This window comes from Phalaenopsis equestris, unplaced genomic scaffold, assembly GCF_001263595.1.
Source record: "Phalaenopsis equestris unplaced genomic scaffold, ASM126359v1 Scaffold000570, whole genome shotgun sequence".
Lineage (NCBI taxonomy): Eukaryota > Viridiplantae > Streptophyta > Magnoliopsida > Asparagales > Orchidaceae > Phalaenopsis > Phalaenopsis equestris.
Genome location: NW_018165010.1, coordinates 130,582 through 147,593, shown reverse-complemented (window position 1 = coordinate 147,593; position 17,012 = coordinate 130,582). Strand labels below are relative to the sequence as shown.

Below are 17,012 nucleotides of genomic sequence, written 5' to 3'. Positions count from 1 at the left end.
TTAGGTGGATGAGTGGATTTACACTTAGAGAAAATATGCATAATGAATATATCCGTGGTAGGGTTGGTGTAGCTTCAGTGACGGACAAAATTAGAGAAAGTCGTCTTAGATGGTTTGGTCACATTAAATGTTGACCATTTGATGATCCGATTAGGAGAGTAGATGTTTTAGATTCAATTTATGTTAAGAAAGGCAGAGACAAACCTAGGAAAACTTGGGCGTATTGTATAAAAAATGATCTTAATTTATTAGAATTAAATGAAAATATGACACTAAATAGGACGCAATGGAGAAAAAGGATTTATGTAGCCGACCCCACTTAGTTGGGTTAAGGCTTTATTGTTGTTGTTGTTGTTGTAGTATTTTATTGAATTTTATTGTTGTTGTTGTTGTTGTAGTATTTTATTGTCTGATTCTTTTCAACATCTCTAGTATAGACCATCCAAGCATATGAAAGGTATAGATGTGAAATGATGAAGCTACTTGAAGAAGAACGATCTATGGAACTATTGAGTGGATGATAATGTTGCCAAAAGTGAGAGCAACATATAATTGACTATGGAGTGGGTAATGTCAAAGGATGTGCGAGCAACTTGGCCAATTATAGAATGGTGGCAAAGTTGCTTGAATTGAAAATATTGATGAGGCTCATTTTGAAAGTGTGAGCGATGTATCCAATTATGGAGTAGGCGACAAGGTTGCTTGAAAAGGACTGAGCAATTTGTCTAAATACGATGTGGGTGACAACTGCATCTTGAAAGAAATATGCAATACAACATGAAGTGAATGATGGAGCATTCTAAGCAATGGATGCTATTGGTTATGTAACAGGCGATGACGTTTTCTAAAGAGGTAATGACACATTTAGCCATGGAGCGGGTGGTAAAACTATTTGAGTAGTAAGTGATACTATAGATTATGGAATTGAGAATGAAATTGTCTATGGAGCAAGCGACGCTACTAGCTATGAAGATGCCAACAAAGTTTTTGGAGCAAACAATAATGTTAATTATTTAGTCGCGGCAACAATGTTTGAGGAGTGCGACTAAGATTAGGGTGGGTGAAAAATGTGTTTGAGGAGGAAATGATGTGTTCGGCTATAGAACGAGCGTCTGCTTTGTTAGGGGAGCAAGTGCTATGCCTAACCATGTAGCTTGAAATATAATTGATTCTTTGATGATATGCTTGCTATAGACAATACTTAATTGTAAAAATGATGAAGCTTCTCCCATTTATTGTAATTTTATTGTAAAGGTTATGTTGCTTATTAGGGTTTGTTTCTTCTTGTGATATATGCTGTATCTTAGTTTATGATGAGGCTTTTAGGTATCTTTATATTTTTTTGAAAATTTTTAGGCAATTTGTAATTTGCACCAACACATCCAAGTATTTTTTTATTCAGCAAAAGGACTATTATTTTTCTTATAGAATTTAGTTGTATGATTTTTGATCGGTCCATTGAATTAAATGAGAACTTTTTACCGGCTAGTTAGAATAGTTAAATTTTAGAGCAATCTGGTAGCATTGGAAAGCTAGCTGCAAGTCAATCAATACTTTTCTTAATAGTTTTGATAAGTGGTAGTATTATCGTTGATTTTTAACAGAGATTTTTGAAGCTTCTTAAAAATTTTGGTCTTTAGTGTGAATTTTGTAATCAAGACATATTGAGCAGAGACTTCTTGTTGGCTTCTTTAAGGATCATAATTTGTTTTTTGAGAATAACTTTCATTTGTGGGCTTGTGGGTGATCCAGTGTTGGTGTATTAGGCTACTAGTTGGTTGAAAGTATTAAAAATACATTTTTATTTCAAACAGTGTAACGTAATCGTAGCATACTTTTAGTACTTAGACTTTGGTTGGTTGTAAAATAGTATCATGAGATCATATTTTTGTGTTTGGTTAAAAGTAAAATGAATACAAAATTTTGTACGATTATATTTTAAAGCATGAAGCTGGAGTGGGCGCCGACAATTGACGGGGTTATGGTAATGGAGAACAAGTTTGATGGATGCATCGCTAATGTGCAAGGAGATTGTTACTTGGTTGGATTGCATTTGTATGGACAACATGAAGATGGTTTTATCTGGGTCATGTTGTTGGGGATCTGAGATCAAGATCAGATGGACTGTGTGATGCAACGATGATGATGTAGATGTAAATAAAGTGCACCACAGTGGTAGTAGATGATGGTGGATGACTCGATGGTAATGAGAATGATGGAGATTTCATAACAACAAGATTGCTTGATAGCTTACTTGATTTTCTTGAATTTGCATGACACGTTTGAATTTGCCCAAATTGGCAAATTCATTATACACTTAAAACGAACTTCCAGGATATTTCAAAATATTCAACAAATTATTGTGTTTGCTTGTCTTGTATCAGAAAGCATGAAATTTTAAAACCCTTGCACTTGTTGTACTCTATAATCCTAATACATCCAAACAATAGTTTGAACTTGTTGAACTCTAAGTTGATTGTGACTTTTGAATTCTTTTTGAGAATGTCACAAAACTTTGGGTATGAATCTATCAAGTATTTTAATCATTCTTTATGGGCTTTGAAAACTCAAGCGCTGACCTCGCTTGATGATGGAATTTTCATTTAAGTTTTGAGTCAAATTTTCAAAAAGCCAATCAAATTAAAGATAAACCACTACTCATAGTTTTTATTTTCATTTTTGTGAGAACTTCATATCTAAGATTTGATATCTCCCACAGGCACAAACCCTACAAACACTATATTTAATTACCACTTTTTATAACATGAGAGCATTTTCTATTAAGGTTATTCATTAGGGTGGTGATCGCTCAATGTATAATACAAAAGTAACAACAAAATTTTATCCCAGTTAGTGGGTCAGCTACATGAATCCTTTTTGTCGATTGCGTTCTAGTGAGTGTCATATTTTCATTCAATCCTAATAGATTTAAATCACTTTTTTATGCAAAATGCCCAAGTCTTTTTATATCTACTTCTGCTATTCTTAACATGAGTCAAATCTAAAACATCGACTCTCCTAACCGGATCATCATATGGTCGATGATTAATGTGATCAAACCATCTAAGATGACTCTCTCTAATCTTGTCCGTTATTAGATCTACACCAACCATATCATGGATATATTCATTTCACATTGTCTCTAAGTGTCAGGCCACCCTTCCACCTAAGTATTCTCATCTCAACAACACTTAACTTTGTTTTATGCTTATTTTTTAAAGACTTAACATTCTGGGTCATAGAGCTGTGCAAGTTTCACCACCATCTTATAAAATTTTCTTTCTAATCTAAGTGGTACTTTTCTATCACACAATATGCCTGATGCATTCCTCCACTTCAAGCAACCAACTTGAATTCTACTAATAACATCCTCATCTATATCACCATCACTTTGAACAATAGCCCGGGATATCTAAAACGTTCACAACTTTTAATGATTTGATCGATTAATGTATAATAACAAGAATTTAAATTTTTTTATATAAATTTATCACTTTGAGCTTAGAGCAATTGATGAGGAAAATGATGATGAACCCTATTAAGGTCTCATGTTTCTGTTATCCTAGGTGGTCATGTTCCTTGATCTCTTTTTTCAGATAAGGTAATATTCCCAACTTGACCAAATGAACTTTTTTAAAAACATGGTTTGTTTCGTCCAAATTAACCTTGTAGACTTATGATACATGTTTGCAAAAGGGGACAAATCTAAATCTACCTTAGCTAATAGAAGAATCTTTTTTCTCATTAGAGATATCTTATTATTCATAGCTCAAATAAACACTCATTGGGAAATATACGTGTTACATCAATGGTCATAATGTATTTGAGTCAGCTGTCTAAATTATTTGACCAAATGGCTTAGATATAACCGATGCATCTATAGAGACGCTGAGCCAAACATATGGATAGAGGATTCGAGCCACTTTTTGTTGGCTTATGTTAATTTTAGAGAATATAGTAATATATTTGATATGGTATTTGCTCTTTGTGACCTTGAGTTAATATTAAATGTCATCTCCAACAAATTGATGTGAGAGGTGAATGTGATTTTTGCTCTTTAATTTTAAATAATAAATTTTCATTTAAATATTTTAATTATAGTAATTTTTTTTTGAATATTTTATATTTTTACATGTAGGTGCAATTTGTAAATATAATCCCTTTATGTTGAGATTTGCATTCAACACAACTATCTTTGAGGATTTTTATTGATTTAAATTTTGTCCACAACCTCATTTATATAGAATTATTAATTGAATTTATTTAAACATTCTTTAGAGCTTAATTTTAAACGTTTATCCATTCGATTGATATTTGTATTTAAAACTTCTATCATCTGGGTAAAATGACAACTCCATCCCACCTGGAAGAGAAAAATTCAAGGAGTCTAGTGGTGAAATTGATTTTAGTCAAAGTAGTCTCAATGTCGTGAGAATTTAGGTCAAAATGTGGGTCCCACCTTATGAAATTTGAGGCTTTTAATGAAAGTTTAGATGAACTTCAAATTGGTCAATTTTTTATTTTTTCAGCTCAATTTGACTATATTTTAAGTTTAGAGTTCATTTGAATTTATTTTGAGGGCAAAATTATAATTATCGTCCAAATTATCTTAATTATCACCCGAGTTATCGTAGAGTGGATGTGCCTTAAATAGAGTCTGATTCGAGTGTGAAGGAATTCATTTGAAAGATTTTGACGATCCTGAGTCATTGAGGAGACTTTTTTGTAAAACAACGTTTTGTTAAAAATTTTTTTAGGTGGGAGGAATTTTCATTCAGGTAAAAAGTTGTCTGTGAGTCATCAAAATTTACTTAATGCTATTTATACTTTAATAGTGAATCAACTATATCTTATAGCACGAAGTTTCAAGCACCACAATAAGAGAAAATGATAATTTTGGAGCACAAAAATGGTAATTTCAAAATATTCCTTCATCGAGATGCATTTCGATCCACCTTTAGGATTTGCTTGAACTTGATTATATTTAATTTTCATTTTTCATGTTTTATTTCAAGTTTGTTTTAAATATTTGAGGTAAGTGATGAGTTGATAAGACGCGAGGTCAATAGTGGATAACCGAGAAAGAGGCAAATTTTTTTTTTTTTGTTAGAGGGAGATAGAGCCAGGCTGGTAAGAAGGTGGCTTTTGTGAGAGAAAATGATCATTTAAGTTGGGTTAAGTAGACTAGGCATTGGTTGTATATGTGGGTAGCAAGTGGAGTGAATTGTGTGGATTTTGGATTTGTGAAGGGAATGGTCGGAGATGGAACAGCCAACAATTTGGGAGGTGTAGGGTTAGATGAGTGAATGGAGTGACATGGGACAAGGTCAGTCCTTACTCAGTTCTTATGCATTGGTTGTTTTGAGTGGCGTAAGAATAGCTGGGGGTGCTTGGTCTGATGAGGAACGGGAGGTTAAAAACAAGGAGGGAGAGGGAGCGTTTTCGTGAAAAGGATTGTTTGGCGCTTCTAGGGGCAACGTAGAGAGTGACGAGGAGGAGAGGGGAGAGTGTGAGAGGGCTGGAGGTTTTGTGGAGTCTGAGAGTGGAGAGGAAGATGGGGACTGTTTGGAGGTTAGTAGTTGGGGCGGAGGTTGTAGAGCCAGGCGACACTGGCTGATCGAGCCACAGCGAGGAGGTGGAGTGAGCTTGTGCAGCGCAAAGAAGGGCGATGGGGTAAGAGCGACTAAGGGATTTTGAGATGTTATGGCAGCTCTGCATGAAGTAGAGGTGTGTGACAACATAAGAAGTGTCCGTGCGAGATGTCAGTTATGATAGTGAGGGAAGCTAGAGTTGGTGTTTGGGATCATCATGAGTTGAGATGAGACTGAGCTGGGAGTTTTTTCATGCAGGCTTTGTGCAAAATGGTGATAGCAGAAGAATGTAGTTCGTGTGTGTACGGGTGAAAGCATTAGAGGACTGGGGAGTCCAGCTTGGATGTGTTTATGCATGAAAGGAGTGGGGGAGGGTGAGGGGGAAGAGGATGCAGTGAGGAATGAGGAGGGACCGTGAGAGCACTGCTAACGCCGTATATTTTGTTTCCTTTTTTTTGTTGCCTTTTTGGTCACAGTAAAAGGATAGGAGAAGGTGAGCAGATGCGAGTAAGGCTCCATGCATGCTCCTGAAGGAGCAATTAGGCAGGGAGGAGGACTTGCATGTTGGAATGAGATTTGGAGGGATTTCAAATTATTTTTTGAGCAATAATAATTGAGTTATAATAAATTTTAATTAAAGAATATTATACACGTGTATTGATTCTTTCTCACATGTTTGTTTTTTGTCTTTTAAATGTGCAATGTTGCCTTGAATTCCATGTCATCATGTCATTAACAAGGACCAGGATAATGTGGGTGTCTCCTCTGTAAGTAATGTTCACGTTTGTGATGCATCCATAATATCCGTTTTGTATATGGAGGATGTTCTGGCAACTTTATCGGCAACTGAGGCAATTCATGTTACATTGCATTTGCTACTCATTGGCTTCATGATGTGCTCATTTGGTGATGTGATTGGCCATTGCTGGGTAATTTTAGTGCTTTTGATGCAAGAACACAATTCATTTAATGAATGGGCTTCATGATGTGCTCTTTGGGGATGTGATGTGATGGGCCATTGCTGGGTAATTTCAGCGTTTAGATGCCAGAACACAATTCATTTAATGAGTGGGCGGAATTTGTTAGTTTTGATGACAATTTAAGTGATTTGGATCCAATTTCTGCTTTGTCGCGTCTATTGTTTATCATTGCCATGATTTTTATCACATCTAACACTTTCTTGATAACTTTGATATTGTGCTTGCATCATCGATGAAATTTGGGTAATTTTTTATTGTAGTCGAGCCAGTTCAAATTGACTTTGCACGATGCTGCATTTCATGCCCATCATTGAACTTGACCTTGATTGGTTTTAACTCACATCATACACTGAAACATTTGTAGGTCAACTTCTTCAATGCCCTATGTTTGAGTCTTAATAACTATAGCCACCAAGGTTTTTTGTCATCATTTGGAAGTGTTGGTTAGAGCTTTGTTTGATAATTAATTCTCGTTTCAGTTTCTGAATATTAGCTCTAATAATGTTAATATCATATTTGATTAAGAAGAGTGAAAACTGGACTCTATTAACCTGAGCTCTCCCTCCAGCTGATTTAATTGTAGCCTTTCCCTCTCTCTCTTAAATATTCGTGTGTGTGCAAGCATCTTTATAAATATACAACTAGCCGGAAAGCTAGTATTAACTATTAGGCTTTTGTTCCAGTGACATGTAAATATCAATTATCTTATGTATTTTTTTCAATAATTTAAATCATTTCCAAAATGTAAAACCTGGTAATCTTAGCCGCTGTCCTTAATATTTGATAGGGATGAAATTGATTTTATTTCATTATTGTTTGGCCATCAATCAAAATGTTTAAAATTTTAATTGATGAAAGACAAGAATATTACAATGCTTTAGTCCTTTTTTCATGAATCATAAAAGTAGTTTTTTTTTTAACAAGACACTTCCAAAATTTTTTATCACTAGGATCTTTGGTCAGATCCTCGCGCAATTCATACTTTTTTTCCACATGCTTGATGTATTACTAGATTATTACTAAATTTCGTAATTTTCAGCATGGAGTGGGGATTGTATGGTGTTTTCATGAACAAAGTCTACTAGTACAGTAGTACTCATGTTGAGACAAATTATCTCTCAAGATTGTTAGAACACTGCCTAGTTTCTTTTCTCACTCATCACTATTATATGTAATTATGTTGTCAATTAATGTCAGGTTATTGCTTTAAAATCATCTCATCTTCTTGACTTTCATGAGGATCTTACAAGCTTGGAATCCGCATCAAAGGTATAAATTGCTGCAAACAAATTAAGCTCTTTCTGTGCTTATATATATATATAGATATATTTTTTTAAAGATATTGTTTATTACAGATACAATTAAAATCCTTGGCTGAAGAAATGCAAGCTATTGTTAAAGGCCTAGAGAAGGTTGAGTTGGAGTTGACTGCTTCGGAAAGTGATGGCCCAGTATCATCAGTTTTTCAAAAGGTATACTTTTAGGTATAGTTCTATTTCTTTATTGATTAATCCGTTAGTGTAGAAAAATAGAAAGTTAGGAAAGTAATCTGTGTTTAGTGCCTGCTGTGATGCTTATTTGCTTATTCTCTAGAATATTGCACTGCCCTTTATTTATGATAGATCGGTCTTCTTATGAATAAGAAACAAGGAAGTGCTTCCCTCGCCAGCATGCTATTAGTGCAGGGTTAATCCTATATATTAGTTGCCACTCCTCCCCTCTTCTCTGAAAAATTTTCCCCTCCTTAGAAACCCCCTTAATGCTGCTCCTCCACTAATCTGTGCTTGTATTTATGTGACTACATTTGTGCGCCTATGCAAATGTGCCCATTCATCCATGCTCTTGCTATCCTATGGCCTCACTTGCTTGCAACCATATGCATTCTGGTGTTCATGCTTACCTGTTCTCATCACAACCCTAGCTGTGCCTATGCCCACGCCTTTCCTGTAATAGCTATCATCATCTTAAATCAACTTCTTTTCCTAGATTTATGATTGCTTAAAACCTTTCATTTTTGTATCTTTATTATTGGTTTTGTTTGCCCACGGTTTTCTCTTCTTTTCCAAGATGAAGATATGTCCAAAACTGGTACTTCTATCGAACTTAATGTGAAAAAGTTATATTCAGTGGTTTAGTGGTTTCCATTTTCTAGTGAAATTTTTTGTAAAACTCAAATCTGATTCTGTGCCTCCTGAATTGACTGACATTGCCAAATACTTCAAATTATAAGCTTTCGACCATGCTGTTCTTACAAGAATGTTCAATAGCTTTGAACCCATTTTTGCTTCTACTGTTGTGTTTTAAAGCATTGCCAAGGGATGCAAGCCTTGCTCAGTTCTATATATTTTGAGCGTAATAATATCTCTTGGGTACTTACTATCTACTGTGACATTCTCTCTGTGATAAGTTGAAAATCTAGTCAAGAGAACTACAAGACAAAAATATGATAATTTTTTTTCAAAGCTGCCTATTTACCACTGAAACTACTTGGCGAACATAAAATGATGAATTTTTTTGTTACTTCATTCATCTGCAGGCTATATCTATTCTTATAATCTATTTTAGCTCAATTCATATCAAACTTTATGATACTAGATGTAGCCAAACAACAATGAGAAATACAAATTTTATTTTTGAATTCAAATAGTGATTACGACCAAGATACACAGAACTACAAAATAACGAAAGGCACAACTCATAAACTTTGGGTCGAGGGTGGTGGTGTTGCGGTTTATATAATTTGAGGGTAGTAATATCTCTAGGGTATCTACTATCTACTGTGACATTCTCTCCATGATAAGGTGAAAATCTATTCAAGAGCACTAAGAGACTGAAAGAAAAATATGACAATTTTTTTCATTGCTGCCCTTTTACTGTTGATACAACTCCTTGGCGAATATAAAATGATGATTTTTTTGTTACTTTGTTCATTTGCAGGCTATTTCTATTCTTATAATCTATTTGAGCTCAATTCATAGCAGACTTTATGATACTAGAGTTAACCAAACAACAATGGGAAATACAAATTTTATTATTGAAATCAAACAATGATTACTACCAAGATACACAAAACTACGAAATAACGAAAGACACAGCTCATAAACTTTGGGTCGAGGGTGGTAGTGTTGCGGTTTAAGGGGAGAGCAGTGGGTATGGAGGGGGTGAGGGTCGAAAGGTAGCAAGCATGGAATGAGGAATGAGCGGCTGGGCAGCAGGGGAAGGTTAGAGGGGCGGTTGATCTGTACAACAGGGAAGGAGGAAAGTGGGGATCCTGGTTGGCAGGGGGTTTTGAAGGCGACAACAAGGTTGATTGTAGAAAAACAATCAAGTAGGGCTTTTTTCAGGAGGTGACAACAGGTACGATGATGGTGGCAGTGGAGGGAAATGATGCGGAGGAAGGGAAAATTGAGGATAGCGTCACCTCGAAATTAGGTACAGTTGGGGCATCGCTCGCCTTCGGATAAAACCTTGAAAAGAAACACTGGAGACACTAACGGTTCTCTTGACATAATCACAACGAAAAATAAAAACCTAAATACGACAGAAGCACATAAATAGCACCATGGTAGTTAGGAGTGGGCCCCCCTCTCACAAGTAGGCGATAATTCTAGATAAGGAAGGTCGACCGACTCTCAGGCTGCTTTGCGTAACCAACCCCAATTGGTTCTGGATATACGTGTCCCATCTTGATGCGAGAGACACCATGCCTGCTCCGTAAGTGGGAGATACCTACGTTAGTTTCCTTCGGTTGGAGGAGCTTCGACCTCATCCGTCAAAACTTTTGGCCCGTAATATAGCGTCAGGTCGGTCATGTTGAAGGTGGTGCAACTACTGTAACCAGGTAAGTTAATCTTATAGTTGTCATTTCAAAACATATTATTGTAAAAAGCATTCATCATGTTTTGACACAACTTGAGTTGGAATTGTATATAAACATAGATTCTCACAAAGTTACTCTAGAGCCATTGACAAATGGATCATACATAATGTGGATTGATCTTTGGCTTATTAAAGTTTAAACAAAAGGATCATACATAATTCTGAGAAACTTCGTTGCTTGAACAACTCTGACAGAAGCATGCCAAATGTATTACCATTTGTTACATGGTTGAACAGTTCTTTGTGATGGGAGTGTTTAGAGAGCATCTTTTAGAAATGGTGTAGCAATGGAAACTTTTGAAGCTTCTGAAACACATGCATGGTTAATGCACTCAAGTGCTCTTTTCATTGGCAAGAGCACCTGGGGTCCGGCTTGACAAGGGTATTTTTGTAAAGTAGCTTTAAATAGCTGTTCTAGGTTGAAATTATTCCTTACTGTGGCTATGCGGGTTTCTTTATGATAGCTAATTACTAGATTTTTAAGTAGTATAGAATACCTAGCTGCTGAGCAGGGTATGTTATTTACTCCTGATAGATGTCTTGATCCTCTTGATGATGGTAATCTTGCTATTTAATCTTTTCTATGTGAGGGGTGCTTAATATTATTGAATGTATTGAGCAGTCACTCTCTTACTTTATACCACAATTGATTCCCTTTTTTTATTTCATGTTTTCAATATTTCATATATTCACCTTTCTCTTGTTATTCGTCTCCCTATATTCATTTTTACTGGTGAACATTAACATTTGCATTATAGACATTGAAGGGGTTCACTGCTGTTGCTGATGCTGAAGTGCGATCTTTAGCCTCACTTTACAGTGCAGTGGTATGTCACCCGTCACCCGCTATTGTATGTTAAACTACAGCACCAACTTACCAAAATCTCTGACAGGGTAGGAATGCTGATGCACTTGCCATATATTTTGGAGAAGATCCTGCACGTTGCCCTTTTGAACAAGGTAATAGCGATTCATTTTTTTATTTGTTTTTAACACGTGTCTATTATTTGTTTTGCCACAAGTTTGCCTTTACAAATGAATTCATTCGTACTTCTGAGTTTACTATCATATTATTATTCAAATTCCTTGCCACTGCCTTGTCTTTTAGCCACCTCTCTCTGTTGGCAGATGAAGTAGTTATTAATGTAGGTTTGATAGGCAAGTAGATTTTGCTGCTCTTCTTCCTTTAGGAGTTGTTTGATAGCCGAATTTGTGTAGGATTAAACCCTAAGACCTGTCAAGCAGCAAAAATGGCTACTTCAAATCCTGCAGAATTTTGCAACCCTTATCTTCCTGTTTTCTTAAAACCCAGATTTAGTAATTCTCATGAACTCCTTGTTCTTTCAAATGATGTGCTTGTTCGATTTTTTTTTCTTTCTTTTATTCGTGTTCGACTTGTTTTCAAAATGGCTCATGCATTGACTGATTGTGTTCGGCTCGATTCAAGCTTGTTTGTTCGAATTAAACTCGTGTTTGGCTCTAAATAATAATGAATTAAAACTTAATAAATCAAATAATATAATTAAATTATAAAAAATTATTTTTTATTTTTATACTCTTCTAAGAGTGAATAAAACCCAGGAAACTTTATTTTCTTCCAAAAACTGAAATCCGTATTTACATTTTAATGTGCATTGTTTAAGTTTTTTTTATTCTCAATGTGGGATTAAATGATGGAGGGCGGAACCGTGTGGGACCACAGGGCCGGAAGGAGGACGGCGTTTGCAAATTTTTCAAGCATTTACATACCACACAATTCTTATGTATTTACATATCCAACATCGAAATTTTTGGAGGAAAAGCGGGGCTACGGAAACGTACGGTGGGGGGAAGGAAGGAGGCAACGATCTAATATTTTCTCTGGGCATTTCACATACATATCATCAAATTCTCATGCATTTATATATGGAATGTAAATTTTGTTTTTCATTTGCAAAATTAGCTCAAATTATTTAAAAAATTAAGAAAATTTGATATATATTTTTAAATACAAAATAAAATTTTAATATTTAAATATTAATTATTTATTATTTGATTAATTCAAACTAAATCAAATCGAACACGAAAAAACAAATCTTTCTTTGTGCGAGATCAGAAATTTATTCTTTTTTTCGGCTTTTGCCTAAAGAGCTGAGTCGAACACAAGGTAGTTAGAGAGCCAAACATGATCTATTCTAGAATTATGTATTTTTATTGTCCTAATTATTCAGTTGAATATTATCAAATAAAGCTTTATTTTTGTTTAGTTTGTCAATAAGTTAGCTTATAAAAATTGGTTGCGCATTATTTAATCAAGCCTAAAACGATTGAACTCAAATGAGTTTTTTAACTGCGCTATCCACAATGTTAATTTTTTTTTTATTAATTTGATAACCTCTTTGATAATTAAAATTTGTTGTTTTTAATTAAGAAAAGATATTAATCAAATTAAGTTAATATTTTTGTTATTTAATTTGATTAGATAAAAGTTGATATTCTAATTAATTCCATTGAATAATTAATTAGAATATTAACTTATGTTAATTATTATTTACAGCAACAACAAAAAGCCTTTATTCCACTAGGATCGGCTACATGAATCCTTTTTGTCCATTGCGTTCTATTGAGTGTCATATTTTCATTTAATTCTAATAGATTAAAATTATTATTTTTATACAATATGCCCAAGTCTTTTTAAATCTACCCTTGCCTTTCTTAACATAAGTCGAATCTAAAACATATACTCTCCTAACATTATCATCAAATGGTTAGCATTAATGGGACCAAACCAACTAAGACGACTCTCAAATTTTGCTCGCCACTGGAGCTACACCAACCTCATCATGGATATATTCATTTCACATTTTGTTTCCTAGTGTCAAACCACTCATCCACCTAAGCATTCTCATCTCAACAACACTTAACTTTATTTTTTGCTTCTATTTTATAGACCAATATTCTGCTCCATAGAGCATTGCAGATCTCACCATCATCTTATATAATTTTCCTTTCAGTCTAAGCGATGCTTTTCTATCACACAGACCCAATGCATTCCTCCACTTCAGCCAACCAACTTGAATTTTACTAATAACATCCCCATCTATATTACCATCACTTTGAACCATAGACCCAAGATATCTAAAACGTTAACACCTTTTAATGATTTGATCACCCATAGTTACAACTCTGCCACTAGAAGTACTACTAGTAAAACTACATTCCATGTACTCGGTTTTAGTTCTACTCAAACAAAGGCCTTTAGTACCCAATGTAGGCCTCCATAATTCAATTTTTTTATGAACTTTTTCTCTAGTCTTATCCATAAGGAAGATATCATCAACAAGAACTTATGCACCAAGGTACATCCTCTTGTAAATGTCCAGTAAGAGCATCCATAACTAAAGCAAAAAGATATGGGCTTAAAGATGATCCTTGATGTAATCCATCTGAAATAAGAAAATAGTGGGTCAATCATGACTTGAATATAAGTCAAATCAACATCTTTCTTCTTTAGAACTTTTCAAAGGATTTCTCTTGGAACCTTATCTTAAGATTTGTTTAAATAAAAAAAATCATATGTTGATCCTCCTTATTCTCTCTGTACTTCTTCATCATCCCTCTCAATAAATGTATAACATCATGGTAGATCCGCCTGATATGAATCGAAATTGATTATGAGAAATCTTTGTAATACTTCTTAATCTATGTTCAATTACCTTCTCCTATAATTTTAAAGTACGATACATCAACTTAATTCTTCTATGATTTGCACACTTTTGTGTATCCCCTTTATTTTCACTCAAGTATTTTTTTAGTTTTTAAAATAATATTAAAGAGTTTAATATGCCAACAAACTCCCATATCTCCTAATCATTTCCACACTTCAATTGGGATATCATCATGTCCCACTAATTTTCCACCATTGGTTTTCTTTAAAGCCTCATCAACTTCTTTTTTACCAATGCGATTGTAAAAATAAAACATTTTATTATTATTAACGATATTAAGGTCACTAAGGTTCATATTTTCAGAAACTTCTTCAAAAAGTTTATCAAAATATCACACTCACATCTGATGAATATCTTCATCTAAGAAAAGTACTTTTTGATTGTCATCTTTAATACACTTTACTTGAATTATATCTTCACTTTTCTTCTCTTTGCTTGACTAGTTTATAATCTTCACATTTTTCACATTTTTTAGTATATAATCTATTATAGAGCTCACTAAAAACATAATTTTTAGTGTTACAATTATTCTTTTAGACTCCCAATGGCTACCTTATAATTTTCCAGTTCTCTAAGCTTATACATTTAAATCAATTTTTATAACACAATTTCTTATTTTTTATTTTTTTTTGTATATTATTATTCTACCAACTATTTTTATTTTAAAAAAAAATTCTTTTGATTCTCCAAGTAAATATTTTGCAACTTGTTTAATAGTAATTGTTATTTTATCGCACATAGAATTTGTTTCTTTATGAACATCCCAAATTTTGAAATTTTAAAGTATACTCAGTTTTTTAGGTGCTCCTGTATAAGTCTATGATAATATTTTCTTGTATTCTTTGTCATGCAACTATTTATGTTAAAATCCGGAACTGATAATCGATGTTGAGCACTTAAATTTTCACTTGAAATGATCTTTCAATCTTTACACTCTCGATGATCTCTTTTTCTCATAAGAATATAATCAATTTGTGTTTTAATAGATCCATTCTTATAAGTAATAGTATGTTAATCTCTTTTCTTAACTAAAATATTAACAATAACAAAATCATACGCTGAGATAAAATCTAATATGTTTCCACTTTCATCAATCACTCAAAAGTTATAGCCACCATGAATATTTCTAAAATCTTCCGCCCTTGTAGCAACATGTCCATTTAATTCTCCTCCAATAAATATTTTTTCTTCAAGATGTATTATTTGTATTAATTCTTCTAGGTCAATCCAAAAATTTTCTTTTAAACCTATATCTAAACCTATTTGAGGAGCATAAACATTTATAACATTAAAAATCTTAGTATCAACTATAATATTTAGGGCTATAATTTTGTCGTAAATTCTATTAATTTTTACAACTTTGTTATTCTTCTGACTGAATAACAAAGTTTAAAAACTAAGCTATCAATACCCTTAGTTTTTTTAACAACCTATTTAGTTTTTTGAATTCATAAGATATTTATCTTCCTATGAACGATAATATTGACTAATTCCATTAATTTTACTAATGAGAATACTTATATTCCAAAATTTTATCCTAATATTAGCTTCATGGAATAACTTTTTTATTTGCATCCGTCCGTAATGTTGGAACCCTTGCTTATTTGACATTACACCCAAGCACCAGTGTAGCAGCCTTTACATGATTTTCACTATAAGTCATGCAACGCGTTGTTTCTATGGGACACCTTAGCATTTACCAATGATTTAAAGAATTCATGTCATGATTTTTTGAAAAATTTTACATTGGTTGTCGACTACCTAACGTAACTCTACTTTTCGCATCTGGGGCTTGGGATCCCACAATGACAATGTTTTGTTAATTATTATTGAATTAGCTTAATTATAAATGTTAAAACATTATTAATTTTAATATTCATACAGGCAAATTAGGTATATGTAGTTTAATTTTAAATTTGCATCAACAAGGATGATTATTATTAATTGATTAACAATATTTTAACTTAAAGTATATTGATAGTTTTTTATTTGAATTCAAAAATAGAAGTTATTTTTAAGTTTAGTTTAATAAAGTTTTAATTATTAGTTAATTGAGATTGTTTATTGTATTAATTATGGTTTAAGTAGTCTAGTTATGATTGATATAGTCTAAATAAAACATAATAAGATATTACAATTGTTTAAATTCTTAAATTCTGAAATAATATTTTTAAAATTTAACTTTGATTTTATTAAATATGACTTTAGAGGATTTACTAAATTCTATTTGAAGCCAAGCAACCAATTAAAGTTTGGTCATATTATGAGTTTTTATAGAAGTGATCATTGAGCAACACGCCTCGACCATATGGTTAATTAAAGTTTGGTCATCTTTGGTATAAGAGTTATACTCTTATGATGTATTGGTACGAACATTGAAATGACAATTTAGTGCAACAAAAACATGTGACTGTTCTAATTTGGTTCGAACCCGCCACCACCATATACTTGTCATGCCCCACGTCGACCATCTCCGAATTGGTGCAGGGCATAATGGAGTTTGGTATGATTTAACTGGTTGAATATACCACCAACGCTCATTTTAGTATGTGAATTATAAGAATATGGTCGATGATAAACTCATTTACTTAAATGTAATAGAAACAACATATTATTATGATTCATACATCTCCAATAATGTCAACGGGTCAAATTAAGCAGTAATAGTTTAAAATATGCAATGCCGACCCCACTTTGATAGAAGCTTGTTATTGTTCCTGCTGTTGTTGTATCCATTGTATGCAATCATCAATCTAATGTACGTATAAATATACTTGCAAATGAGTATAGAAGGTTTGTTTTCTATATTAGAGTTGTATGTCTTACTTTAATGACGATTTACCCCTTTGAACTGA

At 33.4% G+C, this 17,012-nt stretch overlaps 1 protein-coding gene across 1 annotated transcript in view; it reads left to right on the top strand.

Annotated features, from left to right (window-relative positions):
• The window catches only part of LOC110029398 (formin-like protein 20), a 58,324-nt gene that overhangs the window by 39,512 nt on the left and 1,800 nt on the right, over positions 1-17,012 (top strand). Inside the window, exons 14-17 of the mRNA XM_020731674.1 lie at positions 7,769-7,840; positions 7,927-8,043; positions 11,209-11,277; positions 11,344-11,410. Coding sequence (XP_020587333.1) covers positions 7,769-7,840; positions 7,927-8,043; positions 11,209-11,277; positions 11,344-11,410 — 325 coding nt within the window. The remainder of the gene's footprint in view (positions 1-7,768; positions 7,841-7,926; positions 8,044-11,208; positions 11,278-11,343; positions 11,411-17,012) is intronic.